This window comes from Phyllostomus discolor, chromosome 12 (genome assembly GCF_004126475.2).
Source record: "Phyllostomus discolor isolate MPI-MPIP mPhyDis1 chromosome 12, mPhyDis1.pri.v3, whole genome shotgun sequence".
Taxonomy (NCBI): Eukaryota; Metazoa; Chordata; class Mammalia; order Chiroptera; family Phyllostomidae; genus Phyllostomus; species Phyllostomus discolor.
In genome coordinates this window covers 31,003,284-31,020,856 of record NC_040914.2, presented here as the reverse complement: position 1 = coordinate 31,020,856, position 17,573 = coordinate 31,003,284, and the positions used below count along the sequence as shown (strand labels likewise).

Genomic DNA, 17,573 nt, shown 5'->3' with positions numbered 1-17,573 from the left:
GGCTGCCATGACCCAAACTCGTAAATTCAGTCCACTGAACCAGTTTTTAGGGTTCAGCCATTGTAGATTGTCATTGACGTTCTGGAACACTTTTTGTTTGGTGAGGCCTTTGCTCGAGCATTAAGATCCTTGATATTCCCCCATGTGGTGGGGACTCACCTAAGGGGAACATTATGGGTCATTGGGAGGTTGTTGCCCTCTGCCGGAGGTGCCTGAGCCTCGGCTCCTGCCATTGGGGCAGGCCCCTTACACTTCAGTTGGGGGACCAGGCCCATGAGTGATGGTGTGGGTGTCCATTTTCCTTCTGGTTGTTCAGGGTCAGCTGGGCCATCTGGTCTGTCAGTCGATTGGTTCTCGGCTCCAGGTAGCAGAGCTTGGTGTCCATTCCGCTCATGATAAGGTTTTACCCTTTTGGCTGGTAGCCAGACAGGACCTGTAGGGATGGAAACACACACATACCCTCTTCCCCAAGTTAAGAGACCTCCCATCTGCTGGGAGATGGCCCTGCCAGGAGCCATCTCCCAGCAGATCTCTATATAAAACCTGAGGATAAGATGACTTTGGCTCTTTCTTCTGAAAATGTTTCTCAATTGTAGTACAGAGTGGTTCATCACAATTTAGAAAATTATAGGTAAACATGGCTAACATAGTCAAATTTGGGGGGGGGTACCCATGACTCCCTTTTGTGTTTTTTTAAAGATTTTTAAAAGGATGATGAGCCCATTCTACAATTGCCTGAGCACTTGGATTGTAAGGTATTCCTGTTTTATGTTGGATATTCCAATGCTGAAGGAAAACCTGAGTAGAATGGGCAAGATATGCAGGGCCATTATCAGTTTTAAATTGCTGAGGCGGTCCTAAATGACTAAAGGCTTGAAGCCAATGGGCTTGCATATTTTTAGCAAATTCTCCTGTTAAAACAGATGCATGTAGGGCTCCAGAGTAAGTATCAATAGAAATAGGAATGTATTTCAATTTTCCAAAAGGAGCGTCATGAGTGACATGTGTTTGCAAATTATTTGAGAACTTAGTCCTCGAGGATTAACTCTTGTTGATGGAGGTGCCTTAGTAAGGGCTCGGAAGTCAGGACATTCTCCAATAATTTGCTTAGCTTGGGAGCAAGGAATGTTAAGTTGTTTTCAGAGTGCCTGGCTGTTTTGATGAAAAAAACTGATGAGAAGCTGCTGCCTGCTGGAAGGCAGCAAGGACACTGACTAAGGCATCTGCCTTACTGTTACCATCCACCAGGGGGCCAGGCAAGCCCCAATGGGATGGAATATGAGGAATGAAGAGGGGATGGACACTTGTCAAGGAGGGACTGTAGGGTCAAAAATAGGTTAAGTAGATTGGGGTCAATAGAAGTCTTAATTAATGCTTGATCTAGATGCAGAATAGTATAAACAGTATATCCTGAGTCACAGACTATGTGCAGAGGTTCCTGGGGCCATTGCCGCAGGGCCATAATTGCAACGAAAAGCTTGGCCCTTTGAGTGGAGGAATGTCCTGAGGACACAAGACTTCTCCAGTTTTTGTCCTCTTTCCAGGAAATAGCAGCCCATCCAGTTTTTCTGAACCCATCAAGAAACACAGTTTTTGCCCGAGTTATTGGGCTTGGGCTGACCCTTTCTGCTAGGCTTATTTTAAGGAAAGGAATGTTTTGAAGCAATCTATCTGAGGGTAGATTAATTTCTAGTCCTCCTACAAAATCAGCTATGGCACACTGAAATTCTAAAGATTGAGGTGCCAATTGTTGTAAATAGGCTTGAGTTAAGGGGACGTGAATAAAGGCAGGGTCACATCCAAATAACTGCTGTGTCCACTCACATCCTTTTATAATAAGATGGCATGACACAGTTATGTAGATGGTAATAGTGCATTGTGGTTGATGAGACAGAAAAAGCCATTCTATCACAGCTAAGTAGGGTGATAGCTGTCCTGGGGTAAGATCTGTAGGCGTGCCTATGGTTGCGATGCAGAGAAGTGGGACAGAAGACTGAGGATCAATTTTAGTTGCCACCTTTGAATATGTTGATTTACTATAGTTAATTCTTGTAGAGCTTCGGGGGATAACTGTCTGGAGGAATTAAGATCCGGGTCCCCTTTAAGGGCACTAAAGAAATGAGTTAATTGCTGGGTAGGTATTCCAAGGCTGGGTCACTCCCAGAAGTCGTTGGAGGGATCAAGAATGAAATCCTCTTGTGGATTAGTTTGAAGGACTCGAGGCCGAAGTGTCCTATTAAAAAGGATGTAGCCTAAATATTTCCAAGGCTCTGAATGCTGGATTTTTTTTCTAGAGCAATTACTAGCCCAGGAGAGGCCACAGAGTGTTTAAGAAAGGAGGTAGTCTTTGCTAGAATATTTTGTGGGGGAGCTGCAATCAGGATGTCATCCATATAATGATAATTGAATCAGGGAATTGATCTCTTCCTGCCTGAATGGCTATATGAACGAAATGCTGGCAGATAGTTGGACTGTTAAGCATTCCCTGATGTAAAACTTTCCAGCGAAACTGCTGCAAAGGCTGAGAATTGTCAATGACTGGGAGGGAAAATGCGAAAGGCACCCTATCCCTCTACAGTAAAGGGTTTGTAAAGAAACAATCCTGTAGGTTAAAAATGAAAAGTGGCCAGTCTTTGGGAATGCAAGCTGGACTGGGGATTCCCAGCTGTAGGGGGTCCAGAGGTCAGAAGGATTCATTGATTTTTCTTAGATCATGAATAAGCCTCCATTTGCCAGATTTCTCTGGTACAACAAAAATAGGCATATTCCAAGGGCTGTTAGAGGGCTCAATATGACCTGCTTCTAATTGTTGTTTAACTAAAAGGCAGGTCTGTTCAAGTTGCTCTCCTTTAAGTGGCCACTGATCAACCCATATCTGCGTCTTGGAGAGCCAGGCAAGCCATAGGGAAATTATAAGAGCACTGGCCACTAGGAAAAAGGCAGTAGGGAGATTTGCATCCCCCCACTGACTGAGGGGATCATGGCCCCAAATATTAAGGAGCATAGGCAGGATATATGATCGAATTCTCCCTACCTGTCCTTCTGGCCCATAACACCTAAGGGACCACACACTGACTTGTGGTTGAGAAGCTCCCCCAATGCCTGTGACAGGCATTCCGCTGTCTGTTAGAGGCCACTCCAGAGGCCAAAACTGATTTGAGATAACAGAGATGTTGGTTCTCATATCTATGAGGCCATGAAAGGTCTTATCCTTTATCTTTATTTGTAAGATCGGTTTATTTTTCTTAATTAATTCTGTCGAAAAAACTGATTGATTGTCTGTACTACGGAAGCTTCCTTGCCCCCTCACTGCATTTTGAGTCTTTGAGGGTACGTAGAGGAGTAGGCACAGCTGGGCAATGTGTGTTTCGGCAGGAATCATATGATAATCAGAAGCTTTAAGCATGATTTTAATCCCCCCTTGACAGCCTGAGTCAATGACTCCTGGCTGAACGAAAATGACTTCGGTAGTAATACTGGATCTCCCTAAGATTAAACCAACTGTTCCTAGGGGTAGAGGTCCCAGGACACCAGTGGGAGCTACAATTACTTGATCCTGTTCCTTTAAGATGAGCACATTGGTGGTGACCAAGTCCAGCCCTGCGCTTCCATGGGTGGCTACACGAAGGTCAGAAACCGTGCATTTCCTTGAATTCCCTGATATTGACTGCTGTTCCCAAAGCTCTGACTGGGGCTCGGGGTGCTGGAGCGGACACCCCCCACCAGTTGGAAGTTTCCCTGAATGGGCTGGCTGTTTTTGTCCAATGTAGAGTGGCATTCCCTTGCCCAATGTTTGTCTGTGCCACGGCGTGGACAACCCTGGGAGGGAAGCTTGCCATTACCTATTCCCCATCTCGGTGTGGACAAACAGTCCCTGCGCAGGTGACCGGGCTGTTTACAGTTGTAACATTTGGGATCTCCCTTAATTGCTGCAGCTAAGAGAGAGGCCTTATGCTGTTCTGTGCTGACAACTTGCCAAGCCTTGATATGCTCACTGATGTCTCTGGTGGTAGTTTGCAGGGGTCCTATGATGGCCCTGCTGTCCTCGTTAGCATTCTCATAAGCTAGCTGCCCCAAAAGAGCTTTGGCTGCTCTGTCATTATCTATTTGCCTGTCGATAGCTTCTTGGAGGTGATCAGCAAAGTCAATATATGCCTCCATAGCACCATGGCAGATATTGACGAAGGAAGAAGTTTCCTTGGCCTGAGAATCGGGCACGGCTGTCACAGCTCTGAGAGCAATTTGAGCACTCTGACTAAAAGCATCTGGATCAAGACTGGTTTGATCTGCAGCAGTGGCAAAATCAGCAGACCCAAGCAGCAGACGGAGGGTGACGGGATTATTTATTCGTGCATTGTCAGTCGCTTGAATGCTGGCCCGTTGGGAATATTCCGAATGCCAGACAGTGAGTTGAGCTGGGGTTAAAACAGTCCTGGCCAGGGCAATCCAGTCACAAGGGGCCATTTTATAACTGTCAGTAATGGCTTGAAATAGCCCACTAGCATAGCGACACTGAACCCCATTTTCCTTAATGCTGTCTTTTAAATCCTTATAAAGAGAAAAGGGAAGGGGCTCATGGCCATTTCTTTGACCCCTAAGTATAATGGAGAAGGCCGAAAGGGCATCCCAACCCCTAGCCTCCACTGCCTGCCAAAGGCCCCGCTGCACACACCTGATAGGATATCCGTCTGAAGTTTCTTGCTTTCCTGGTGGTGACACACACTGCAAGGAGGCAGGTTCCCAGTGTTGGGACAAGGAGCGATATCTACACTGCAGGACCTCCGGTGGGGTTGACGGCAGAACCGCTGTGGCCTGTTCTCCTGTTACATCATATATGACCTCCTCCTCTGAACTAGACTCCTCATCCTGCTCTGTGACTGGCTCTGTCTTCTTAGCCCATATGAGCATGAGAACAGTCCTGACCAGTCCCCCAGTTGGTAAGTTGTGAACTCCGACAAGCACACCAGTGTCTTGGAAAGATTTTACTTGGTCGCTTGCCTTTTGCCAAATCTCAATATCTAAGGCTCCCTTGTCAGGAAAGGCAGGGTAATATTCCTTTGTAGTTTGTAAGAGCTGAATGAGACGCTGTTCCTTCACCTGCCAGCCCGCTCCCCGGAGGAGCTGCTGTAATACATGCAGGTAGACTTCCTGCTCTTTAGAGAAAGGGCAGCCCATTTTTGCTGTTGAAAGGCTCCTTTTCCCTTTCAATCCTTGTGTTTTCACACTCTGCCGCCTGTGCTGAACCTTAGCTGGTCAGCTACTGGGGGATGTAGTGTGGTGGGTCAAAATGTGCTGTTGGTGGAATACAGTCAGGGAGAGGGGTACTGAACCCTCCGAGTACCGTCACCCTGCTTATGGGTTTCGGGTCCGCCCCCAGTGTTTAGGGCTGTGAGGGGGGACTTGTAGAACTATGTGACCAAACTTTATATCGCACTTCCCCAGACGAGCCAGAAGTTAGATTAAGTGGTGTCGGAGGTCCCTATAAGGCCCCTGCACGTCTCAGGAATTGATCCCAGACACCCTCGCAAGGTTCCGACTCACGTGGGAACACCCGATTTCTCGGGCTGAGGGGAGGAAGTGCCTTTTGTCTTCGGAGCTCGGCAAATGCCAAAAGCTCTCATGCAAAACCTGTGACTACCATTAAATTCTTCTGGAAAGCGATGTTCGGAGTCTGGTCGAAACCGAAACACTCATTCACTATCCACTTTTCCTTATGCAGGCGGACGGAGGGAAAAGGCAAAATCGAAACGAACGCAAGAGGTGGCTTAAAAGAAAAAACGTGCTGAGATGCTTCTAACTAGTGGCTGTTTTTAAAGCTGATTAAAGGGAAAGTCTTTGCTCTTCCTCCAAAGCCTAGACCTAGTTGGGGGTTGTGCCGCAAGGAATGGGCTTGTGAATGATTTTACAGTGTGCCTCTCGTTGTGTGGACTTTTGCTTACAGCTGGTAGGAAACCTAGTGTTCTGTCCCAGTCCACGTTCCAGTGAATCCTCTCATGGGACTCTTCTGGTGGTGAGCGCCCTTGTGGCTCTTAATGGCTCGACCTGTGCCCACGAGGTTGTGGCAAACACTTGGGAAAGAGAGCAAGGCTCCTGCTTAGTAAAGAAGGTGCAGTTGTAAAGCAGTCGCAAGACAGGGTGACCTAGGAAGAAAACCCTTCTCCTTTGAAATCCAACACACCCTATGACCTAACCGAAAAGCACTCGGTGTCATCTACCCTTACCTGGGCTGATGCTCGCACTCCAACCAAGTTGGTGTGTTGTCCACAATGATGGCCCATAGGCCTAGCTCCCAGTTCTGGGCACCAGATGACGTGGACACCGGCCCACAGTGTCCACGGTGCTGTGGATGAGACGAAACAAATTCACTCGGACTCCGGAAGTCCTATGGAGAAAAAGGGACAACACGGCCACTCTCTCAAGGGGAGAGGGCCTCGATCCTTGCCTTGATGGGCTTTTATTGGCTTTCTAGTAGCATACATTAAAGAAGGTTCTCATTCATTACCCCTAGGTTTGCTTTAGGTAATTAGTTTTTACAGATGGCAAAGGAAAGGATGTCATTGATTACTTCCTACAGATTAACAAGGAAAAAATGTTGCAAATGCAAGGGAACAATAAGAGTAATTGATATGGTTACACTTCAGGGGTTGGGAGAATTAGCACAGATTTAGGAAGTTACTTTAAAGATATGCACTAAAGTTTTGCTGCTTCAACTCAGGGTGAGGGAGTTTTAGCAAGAGCAAGTTTCAAAGCAGCCTAGGTACAATGCAGGCCAGGTCGCCCACGGGAGAATGGACCTGAGGGTTTGGTGTCCTGTATGCCACCACACATCTCAGGGCTTTCCAGGAGGGCTGGGCTACATTTGCGATGGCCAAGCAGATGGGTTCCTTATAGGAGGTCACATTTGGTGCTCTGAAAGTGTGCTGACTCAGTTGAAGGGAAAGTTTGGTTCCAAAGATGAAGCCTGTGAACCGGTCACTTGAGCCCTCATCAGTCAGGGTGAGGTGGGACAGAAGGGCTGGCAGGGACTGAAGCAAGCACCCAGAGAAGAGGGCAACAGCCCCGGGAGGCTGGTGTCTGGGGAGCCAGGACAATGAGCCTCCAAGGAGGGGCAGCTGCACCTGTTGAGGTGACACCAGACATGGGCGTGACCATGGGGAAACCTGGAGGTCTGGGTTGAGCCCCGGCAGTGAGTGGAGGAGACAAGAGCCTGTGTGGAGAGAGGTGCCGGCTGACGGACAGAGGCAGATGTGAGTGAGGTGATAGTGACCTAAAACCTGAACTAGACACTCCAGACCCACTGTATGTGACCACACCTTTAGGTGGCACACATTTCTGCACACGGCTGACCTGTTCTCAAGTCTCAGACACTGGGGTCTCTGGTGCAGTGGTCGTGGCCTCAATGTTTGGGATATGGTAATGAATACATGTCACATGTGACCACTTAAGAAATGCTGCCTCACACCTAAGACCACACGTTCACACAATTGCTAATCAAATGTGCTCTATGCAAACAATCATTTGTGAAAAACAGCTTAAAAAGTGATCAACTTCTGGGTCAGGTATGGTTCAGTGGATACACCTACCACCCAAAAGACAGCGGCCACTTCTATCCACGGGAAGGACACAAGCATAACATGGAGGCCAGGTCGTCAAGTGGGGACAAGTAAGAGGCAAAAACCCATGAATTAATCATAAGCATAACTCACATGAACCCCAAGAGGGCAGAAAACTTTTCCACCTTGGATGACACACATAAACATAGGCAGGGAGCCAAAAATTAAAATTACCCGGTATTCCCAGGAGGTCGGGTGTCCCAGTCTACTACTAACCAGGCCCGACCCTGCTTAGCTTCAGGATCAGAGGAGACCTGGTGGGAACAGGGTGGTGTGGCCGAAGAGAATGGAGATGGCCTCTGGGAGCCTCAAGAGCTGGAATCCGGCCCACGGCCCCTCTGTTCACTTCGCAGTTCCCCTCTCTTTTGTCAGGCTCCCCACCAGCTTCCCAATGCCCCGAAGTTGCCCCTTGCCCGACCCAGAGGCTAGGCAGGGAAACCTGTGGCCAGGGCTGGGGTCCCTCCCCTCGTAGTTCAGAGGGGTGTGGATGCTGCGCGCCCAAGGCGGGACACCGGAGGATGGAGGAGGGGCGACCCTGTGCCCTCAGTGCCCTGCCTGGTAGGCCTGGGTTCTGAGTGGAACCCCCGACACAAAGCGGACCCGGGGGGAACTCTGTGCAGCGCCTGGGGGCTGGGAACTGGTGGCAGGTGAGCCTGGGCATGGTCCGTGTGTGCCCGGACTACAGAAAGCCCAGTGAAGACCTGGGCTAGCGCCGGGGGCCACGGGGAGAGACTCGTCCAGACCCGGACCCGCCTTCTGGGCGTGGCCTGAGGCCTGACCCCGCCCCTGCAGCAAGGGGAGGGTTCGGTACTCCTGGGGTCAAGGCAGCTCCCAAGAGCAGGTAGTTGGAAGGCACCCAACCCTGGGACCCCACAGGCCGGAAGCCGCTCCACGGCGCGGTCCAAAGGACAGAGACTGGTGGGGGCAAAAAAAATCAGGAAAAGCCTACAGCACCCGGTATTCCCAGGCGGTCTCCTATCCAAGTACTAACCCCATGCGACCTGCTAAGCTTCCGAGATCAGACGAAATCCGCAGAGTTCAGGATGGAATGACCTTAGACCCGGGAGCCGGCCTCCGAGAAGCGCAAGAGCCAAGGCCAGGTCCCGGGGCTCCTCGCTCCCCCTTGGCGGCGCCCATCTCTCTGTGATGCAGTCCACTAGGCTCCAAGGTGCCCTCCGGGCGCCCCCTTCCAAAAGCACAGGTGGGGCGCAGGTACCTGTGGCCATCCGAGAATTTGCCCCGGTAGCCCAAGGGGTGCAGTGCCCCGCTCCCAAGGAGAGACGACAGAGGCAGGACCAGGGGCCAGACTGTGTACACCCAGCTCTCTGCGCGCTGAACCGGGCTGCGGGGCAGTACTGGCGGCACAAAGCGTACCTTGGGGAACTTCGTCCAGGGCCTGTGGGCTGGGGACAGGAGGACTGGGGAGGCGGAGAACCACCCTGTGCATCCGGCCCGGAACCCTAAGTACAGGTTCTGGCTCTGTCCCCGAGGCCATTGGGAAACAGTGGCACCGAACCCAGCCCACAATCTGGGCGTGACCCGCCCCCAAACCCGCTCCTACCTCGTATCCGACCCGCCCGAACCTCTGTCCTACCAGGCCCACCCTGCGGTTTGGCAGAAGTGGGTGGTGGAGGGAATGGTCCTGGCAGCCTAAAGGTGATTGTAACGCTCAGATCAGGAGGATGAAAGGCAGCCAACCCTCCGACCCCAGAAGCCCTAGGCCCGGCCAAAGCGCGGGCCAAAGGACAGCCTGGGGAAAGACAAAATCAAAATCGGGAAATGCCTACAGCACCCGGTACTCCCAGGCGGTCTCCCATGCACGTACTAACCAGGCCCGACCCTGCTTAGCTTCCGAAATGAGAGGAGACCTGGTGGGTTCAGGGCGGTCTTTCCTTAGGCTCGGTAGGCGGGCTCCAGGAGCTGCAAGAGCCCGTGTGGGGCCCCGGGGCCCTCGCTCCCCTTGACAGCTCCCCTCTCTGAGTCGTGTTGACCACCGGCCTCCAAGGTGGCACGTGGGTGCCCCCTTATCGTCGCAGAGGCGAGAGGAGACAACCTGGTGTGAGGGACAGGGACCGTCCCCAGTTAGCACAAGGGGTGTGGTGCCGCAGGCCCATGGAGCAACCCCGGAGGCGGGACCAGGGGCCCGCCCAGGGACCTGCGGGTCCCTGGGTGCTGAGCCAGCTTCGGGCAGCCCGGGCTGTGTAAGCTGTGTAAAGCGTACCTTGGGGGTACTCTGTCCAGCACCTGTGGGCTGTGCACAGGAGGGCTGGGGAGTCCGAGAACCTTCCCTGGGCATCGGCGCCGCCACCCTAAGTGAAGGCGGGGTCTCTGTCCCTGAGGCCAGTGGCAGGGAATCGCTCGGAACAGGGTCCGCCTTCTGGGCATGATCTGTGCCATAACCGCCCCCTACCCTGTGCTCCTACCGCCCCACCCTGCCACTTCCGGCCCAAGTGGGAGGGAGGGATTCGGCGGGACACGCACAACCTGATGGCATCGCCCCCGCGCAGGTAGATGGGGGCAGCCAACTCTCCGCCACCACAGGGACTAGAGGGCGCCACTGCTCGGGCAAAGGCGAGCCTGGGGAAAGGCCAAAGCGGGAAAAGCCTACAGCACCCGGTACTCCCAGGCGGTCTCCCATCCACGTACTAACCAGGCCGACCCTGCTTAGCTTCCGACATCAGAGGACATCGGGGCCTTCAGGGTGGTTTGGTCGTAGAGCGGGGAGGCGGTCTCTGGTAACCCCAACAGCCCGCGTCGGGATTTGGGGCCCGTGCTCCCCTTGGCTGTCCCCCTCTCTCCTTCGTGATGCCCACAAGCCTCCCAGTTGCCCCGAGGGCGCCCCATTCCTGAAGCACAGTTAGGGTGGGGGGTACCTGTGGCTAGACCCCTGGACACTCCCAGGATAGCCCAAAGGGGTGCCCCGCCGCCCGCCCAAGGAGCGACCCAGGTGGGCAGACAAGGGGTGACGATGTGCACCTGGAGCTCTCTGCCCGCTGAGGAGGTGCTTGGGGCGCTCCCGGGATCACAAACCGTACCTTGAGGAACTCTGTCCAGCGCCAGTCGGCTAGAGATGGGATGGCTGGGGAGCCGGAGAAAGTTTCCTGGGCGCCGAGCCCGGGAACCCTAACGGAGGGGTGGGGTCGGGCCCTGGGAAAAGTGTGAGAGGTGGGCCAGCACACAGGCCCGCCTTCTGGGCGTGGCCTGATCCATAACCAATCCCTGACACCCGACCTCCTGCAGCCTAGGAGAGAAGGTGGCAAAGAGATTGGGCCACACCCCCCCCACGGTAAAGGCAACGCCCACAGCGGGAAGATTGGAGGCAGCCACTCCTCTGCCCCCAGATGCCCTAGGCCCCGGTCCCGGGACGGCCAAAAGGACAGCCTGGGGAAAGACCAAATCAAAATCAGGAAAAGCCTACAGCACCCGGTATTCCCAGGCGGTCTCCAATTCAAGTACTAACGAGGCCCGACCCTGCTTAGCTTCAGAGATCAGAGGAGACCTGGTGGGATCAGGGTGCTGTGGCCGCAGAGAATGGAGATGGCCTCTGGGAGCCTCAAGAGCTGGAATCCGGCCCACGGTCCCTGTGTTCACTTCGCAGCTGATGGAGGAGGGGCGATCCTGTGCCCTCAGTGCCCTGCCTGGTAGGCCTGGGTTCTGAGTGGAACCCCCGACACAAAGCGGACCCGGGGGGAACTCTGTGCAGTGCCTGGGGGCTGGGAACTGGTGGCAGGTGAGCCTGGGCATGGTCCGTGTGTGTCCGGACTACAGAAAGCCCAGTGAAGACTTGGGCTGGCGCCCAGGCCACTGGGAGAGACTCATCCAGACCCGGACCCGCCTTCTGGGCGTGGCCTGAGGCCGGACCCCGCCCCTGCTGCAAGGGGACGGGCGGGTACTCCCAGGGTCAAGGCAGCTCCCAAAGCAGGTAGTTGGAAGGCACCCAACCCTGGGACTCCACAGGCCGGAAGCCGCTCCACGGCGCGGTCCGAAGGAGAGAGACTGGTGGGGGGAAAAAAAAATCGGGAAAAGCCTACAGCAGCCGGTACTCCCAGGCGGGCTACCATCCAAGTACTAACCAGGCCCGACCCTGCTTAGCTCCCGAGATCAGACGAGATCGGGCGCGTTCAGGGTGGTATGGCCGTAGACGAGGGAGGCCGCCACCGGGAGCCTCAAGAGCCCGAGCCCCGCGTCTGGGCCGCTCTCCCTGCGCGGCCGCGGCCGTCTCTCTGCAGGGCTGCCCGCAGGCCTCCTAGGTGCCCCGGGAGGAGCCCGGCCGGCCACCCCTTGACCCGGCAAAGGCCGGCCGAGAGCCCCTGTTGCCAGGGCCGGCTTTCCGCCCCAGCGAGCCTGAAGGGTTGAGGGCGGGTGCTGCGCGCGCGCCCGGGACCACGCCAGGACCCCCTGACGTGGATCCAGGGGCCGCACTGAGGACGCCGGACGCCCTGGGCCGTGGGAACGGCTTCGGGGCGGCCTTGGCGGGGCCCAGCACACCCGGGCGAAGGCTGGACAACCGCGCTGGGGGGTCTGGGGTCCGGGGGGATGGGAGATCGGAGGGGCGTTCCCTGGGTGTCAGGGCGCGGGAACCCACAGAGAAGGCTCGCTTTGTCCCTGAGGCCAGTGGCGGAGAGTCGTCAGGACCGGCCCGCCTTCCAGGCTGGACCTGTGCCAGGACATCCCCCTACCCCGTGCCGCGCCCGCCCCACCGGGCCACATCCGCCCCGAGCGGGGCGGGGGATTCTGGGGCACACGCACAACCTGATGGCATCGCCCCCGCGCAGGTGGATGGGGGCGGCCAACGCTCGGCCACCACAGTCCCTAGGCCTGGCCGGGCGCGGGCCAAAGACGAGTTGGGGGGCGGGGGGAAGACAAATCCGGAAAAGCCTACAGCACCCGGTACTCCCAGGCGGTCTCCCAAACAAGTGCTAACCAGCTCCGACCCTGCTTGGCTTCTGAGATCAGAGGAGACCAGGCGGGTTCGGGATTGTTGGGCCCTACACCAGGCAGATGACCTTTGGGAGACCGTGAGCCCGAGCGGTCCTGGGGCCTCTGGCTCCGCTGGACGGCGCAGCTCTCCCTGGCCCGCACTCTACCAGCGTGGAAGGTGCCCCGTGGGCGCCCCCTTATCCACACATGGGCGTGATGTGAGAACTTGTGGCCGGGGTCGTGGAACCTCCCCGGTAGCTTAAAGGGGTGGGGTGCTGCGCGCCCAAATAGTTCCCTGGAGGAGGGAGCAGGGGCGGCCCTGCGCACCCTGTAGCTCTGTGCCCGCTGAGCCGGGGCTTCGGAGCGGTGCGGGCGACGCAAAGCCTTCCTTGGGGAACTCTGTTCAGCCCCTGTGGGCTAGGGACACGAGGGCTGGTGAGTGGAAGAACCCACCCCGTGCATCCTGACCGGGAACCTAGGAACCCTCAGTGAAGGAGCGGGCTCTGGCGCTGAGGTCCGTGGGAGTGATTCCTGCCCACAGCGGCAGGCTTTCTGGGCGTGGCTGGGCCCTAACCACCCCCTGTCCCGGCCCTGACTCAGAAGGGAGGGTGTGGAATGGAATGGTCCTGGCACCCTGGAGGTGATGGCATCGCCCCACACCAGGTAGATGGAAGGCAGTCAACCTCTGCCCCCCAGATGCCCTAGGCCCCTGTCCCGGGACGGCCAAAAGGACAGCCTGGGGAAAGACAAAATCAAAATCAGGAAAAGCCTGCAGAACCTGGTACTCCCAGGCGGTCTCCCATGCACATACTAACCAGGCCCGACCCTGCTCAGCTTCAGAGATCAGAGGAGACCTGGTGGGTTCAGGGCGGTCTTTCCTTAGACTCGGGAGGCGGGCTCCAGGAGCTCCAAGAGCCCGTGTGGGGCCCCGGGGCCCTCACTCCCCTTGACAGCTCCCCTCTCTGAGTCGTGTTGACCACCGGCCTCCAAGGTGGCACGTGGGTTCCCCCTTATCGTCGCAGAGGCGAGAGGAGACAACCTGGTGTGAGGGACAGGGACCGTCCCCAGTTAGCCCAAGGGGTGTGGTGCCGCAGGCCCATGGAGCAACCCCGGAGGCGGGACCAGGGGCCCGCCCAGGCACCCGCAGGTCCCTGGGCGCTGAGCCAGCCTCGGGCAGCCCGGGCTGTGTAAGCTGTGTAAAGCGTACCTTGGGGGTAGTCTGTCCAGCACCTGTGGGCTGTGCACAGGAGGGCTGGGGAGTCCGAGAACCTTCCCTGGGCATCAGCGCCGCGACCCTAAGTGAAGGCGGGGTCTGTGTCCCTGAGGCCAGTGGCAGGGAATCACCCGTAACGGGGTCTGCCTTCTGGGCATGATCTGTGCCATAACCGCCCCCTACCCTGTGCTCCTACCACCCCACCCTGACACTTCCGGCCCAAGTGGGAGGGAGGGATTCGGCGGGACACGCACAACCTGATGGCATCGCCCCCGCGCAGGGAGATGGGGGCAGCCAACTCTCTGCCACCACAGGGACTAGAGGGCGCCCCTGCTCGGGCAAAGGTGAGCCTGGGGAAAGGCCAAAGCGGGAAAAGCCTACAGCACCCGGTACTCCTAGGAGGTCTTCCATCCAGGTACTAACCAGGCCGGAGCCTGCTTCGGAGATTAGAGGAGGTCCAGGGTGTGTTCAGGGTGGTATGTCCTGAGATGTGGGAGGGGGCCTCCGGGAGCCTTGAGAGCCTGCTGTGGGCCCCAGAAAGAGTTAACACAGTCGTTTTCTTTCTGGGTTTGAAATGTAAAGATGTGTCAGGTTACTTAACATTAAGTGTCATTCAGACATATCATGTGCTTTAATCCAAATGTTGCCTGGTATTTTCTCTCTTGAAATACTATGAGCGTTTATTCCCATATCGTTCCTTTTATAATACAGTGCCACTACCCATTTTTACATCCTGTTGCACAGCTGAGAAGTTCAGGGTTAAAGAAGAAAGTATAACCTAAATTTATTCTGAACAAGGGGAGTACCCTAAACAGGGCACTTGAAAGTTTAGTTACCATGTACAGCACTTCAGCATTTTATCAGACTTCCAAGATTGGGCCTGGAAAGCTCATTACATTTTATTATTGCATCAAAAGGTAAATATCCAAAGTAAAAATATTATTCTTATGTTTTAAAATTTGTATTTATTGATTTTAGAGAGGTGGGAGGGAAAGAGAAAGGGATGGGCTGGGACATGAATTTGTTGTTCCACTTCTCTATACCTCCATTGGTTGATTCTTATATGTTCCCTGACCAGGATCAAACCCGTAACTTTGGCATATCTGGATGATGCTCTAACCAACTGAGCAAGAACCGCGGCCAACTGAAAATATTATTAGACAAGATACAAAATAACTGATGTAACACTAAGCTGATTTACAAACAAAACCATGGGTCTCATTTAGGCCTCTCAAATCTTTTTACTCAATTGATAAAATTACTAGAAATAACATCAAAATTTTATTGAAATCTACGGTCCAGTCTGAACTGCTCACCAATGAATTCCTATCTACCAGGGCTCGTGGTCTTCAAGAGTGACATGCTACAAGATATGCTAGGGAATTATTTTTAAAGGACCAGTCCTGCCCTGGATGGTGTAGCTCAGTGGATCGGGCATGGGCCTGTGAATCCAGGGTAAGTGGTTTGATTCACAGTCAGGGCACAGCACATGCCTGGGCTGTGTGTGGGCCAGGTCCCCAAGAGGGGACATGTGGGAGGCAACCACACATTGATTTTTTCCTCTTTCTCCTTTCCTCTGACTCAAACCCCCCAACCCCCCGAAAAAAAAAGACCAGTCCTCAGGAATAAAGACTGAGGAAAATACATGTGGAACTTATTATCACTGTCTTTCAAATACAGTGCTACAAATTTCTTTCTTTTAAAGAAATATAAAGAAATATATTTATTTTTAGAGAGAAGGGAAGGGAGGGAGAAAGATAGGAGAGAAACATCAATTATTTGCCTCTAGCACACCCCCAACTGGGGACCTGGCCCACAACCAGGCATGTGTCCTGACTGGGAATTGAACCAACAAGCTCTTGCTTAGCAGTCCAGCATTCACTCCAGTGAGCCACATTGGCCAGAACAAGTGCTAGACATTTCCAATGAGGACAACCATTTTCCTATTAGAAGCAGCATGAGCTACTCCCTTGATCATGGTGCTAATTTCCGTGTAACTAGAAGGCTTTGATGATTTTCAAACTACTGGTGTGACTCGCTTGGGTGTGGTCTTGCAAGCCCATGATCGCAGGTTCAATCCCCAGTCAGGGCACATGCCTGGGTTGTGGGTTCCGTCCCCGTTCGGGGCATGTACAAGTGGCAACCAACCAATCGATGTTTCTCCCTCCCTTCCCCTCTCTCTAAAAATTACAAACAACAAAACAAACAGAAAACTACAGAATCATTCCATGTCTCGGATGACAAGAGTGAGGACAGCAGCAGAGCAGCCCCTGCCGCGAGAGGCGCGCGAGAAGGGCCCACCTCTGGCCGTGGCCTGGCTCGCGGTGCCGTCCCCGGCCTGCAGGTGCTTCAGCAGCTGCATGGACTTGCCGGCCATGATGATGTGCTTCAGCACGGGCCTGAGGAAGGACACCATGGTGGACTGGCGGCTGGAGGGCCCCAGCTCGCTGCCGGAGCTCGCACTGGCGTTGTTGCTCATCTTCTCTTCGTTCTCTGTCTTTTCCGACACACTGTAGAGCGTGTAGGTTGCGTACCAGAAGTCTCTGTGATTGACCGGAACATTTTTGTTTCTGTCGAGATTCAAAAGAATGTTCGATGTTCATCCTTCTTCCAAAAGAACAGCATGTGTGTTCTAGCTCAGCCCCGTGTTGTCCAGACATTCCCAGACACAGTAACGTCAGTTATTGCTAAAATGAAGCACTGTCTGTGCAAAATGGGAGAGTTTATCTGGCCTCAGCTTAACATGAAAACATGGATAAATACTCTGATGCCTGAGACAAAAATCTAATTAAGTAGAAAGTTGCCTGGATTGGAATTAAGCAAAATATGATTAATTTGTTCATCTCCCATGAGAGTAATCTCCAGACTTCCACACCTACCCCTCTCCACATAAGATTTTTTTAAAAAGATTTTATTTATTAACTTTTCTAGAGAGAGGGGAAGGGAGGGAGAAAGAAACATCAATGTGTGGTTGCCTCTTGTGCACCCCCTACTGGGGACCTGGCCTGTAACCCAGGCATGTGCCCTGACTGGGAATTGAACTGGTGACCCTTTGGTTGGTAGGCCAGCCCTCAATCCACTGAGCCACACCACCCAGGGCCCACGGAGATTATTAACAGAATTGCACCAAGTAATGAAATGATAGATACTCCCTACTAAGAATACTGAGAGAGATGAAACAGGACAGAATGAGAGACAAAAGCTGGACTGGGGGAAAGGCTGCCTCTTGTATCTGAGCACCAGAAACAGGGCCACCTTTCCAGAGCTTGGAGGCATCAGCACGCCCTTCCTGTCGAGGGAAATGAACAGCTGTCAATAAAACCACACACCCACACAGAGCACCCAACTTCACACGGCGCTGAGATGCAGATTCTGTGATTGTACTCAGAAAAATCAATTAACTTAAGTGTTAAAAAGAAAAGTAGCATGCTGGCTCCTGAGGGTCAGCAGTTGGAATGTCATCCCACACACCAGAAGGTCCAGGGTTCAATTCCTGGTTGGGGCAAATGCCTGGGTTGCAGGTTTGGTCCTCGTTGGGGTGCACAGCCAATCAATGTTTCTTTCTCACATCGATGTGTGTGTTTGTATGTGTGTGTGTGTCCCCCCCGCCCCCCCTTCTGCTCTCTAAAATCAATGCACATATCCTCACATGAGGATTAAAAAGAAAAAAAAATCTAGAGCAGCTAATTTGGAGAAATAAATGTATTCAAGGCCTCCTCGGAAATGTTTTCATACTTTTATCTAACCGATAGTTTCCCCTGGAATGACTGGAGTGGGTGGTTGTGGCCAGCACTTGCTTCACAGGAAGTGCTGTGCGTGTCACTAGG

General features: G+C 53.8%; 1 protein-coding gene, 2 long non-coding RNA genes, 1 other non-coding gene and 2 pseudogenes across 4 annotated transcripts in view; 1 reads left to right on the top strand and 5 right to left on the bottom strand.

Annotated features, from left to right (window-relative positions):
• Positions 1–5,432: 5,432 nt before the first annotated feature.
• LOC118497638 lies at positions 5,433–5,742 on the top strand. Its single transcript, XR_004900177.1, has 2 exons — positions 5,433–5,475; positions 5,530–5,742. It is a non-coding gene; the product is annotated as an uncharacterized LOC118497638 (long non-coding RNA).
• A 2,812-nt stretch (positions 5,743–8,554) lies between these two features.
• On the bottom strand, positions 8,555–10,299 carry LOC118497637. Its single transcript, XR_004900176.1, has 3 exons — positions 10,234–10,299; positions 9,413–9,437; positions 8,555–8,599 (listed from the first exon to the last, which is right to left on the bottom strand). It is a non-coding gene; the product is annotated as an uncharacterized LOC118497637 (long non-coding RNA).
• Positions 10,300–11,024: 725 nt separating this feature from the next.
• LOC114489809 lies at positions 11,025–11,143 on the bottom strand (annotated as a pseudogene).
• A 494-nt stretch (positions 11,144–11,637) lies between these two features.
• Positions 11,638–11,756, bottom strand: LOC114489808. The gene has a single exon (XR_003683885.1). It is a non-coding gene; the product is annotated as a 5S ribosomal RNA (ribosomal RNA).
• Positions 11,757–13,299: 1,543 nt separating this feature from the next.
• LOC114489810 lies at positions 13,300–13,418 on the bottom strand (annotated as a pseudogene).
• Positions 13,419–15,575: 2,157 nt separating this feature from the next.
• Positions 15,576–17,573, bottom strand: part of LOC114489791 (gamma-tubulin complex component 5-like) — a 31,724-nt gene continuing 29,726 nt past the window's right edge. The window contains exon 13 of the mRNA XM_036013545.1: positions 15,576–16,316. Within this exon, the coding sequence (XP_035869438.1) occupies positions 15,968–16,316 (349 nt within the window). The 3' untranslated portion in view covers positions 15,576–15,967. The remainder of the gene's footprint in view (positions 16,317–17,573) is intronic.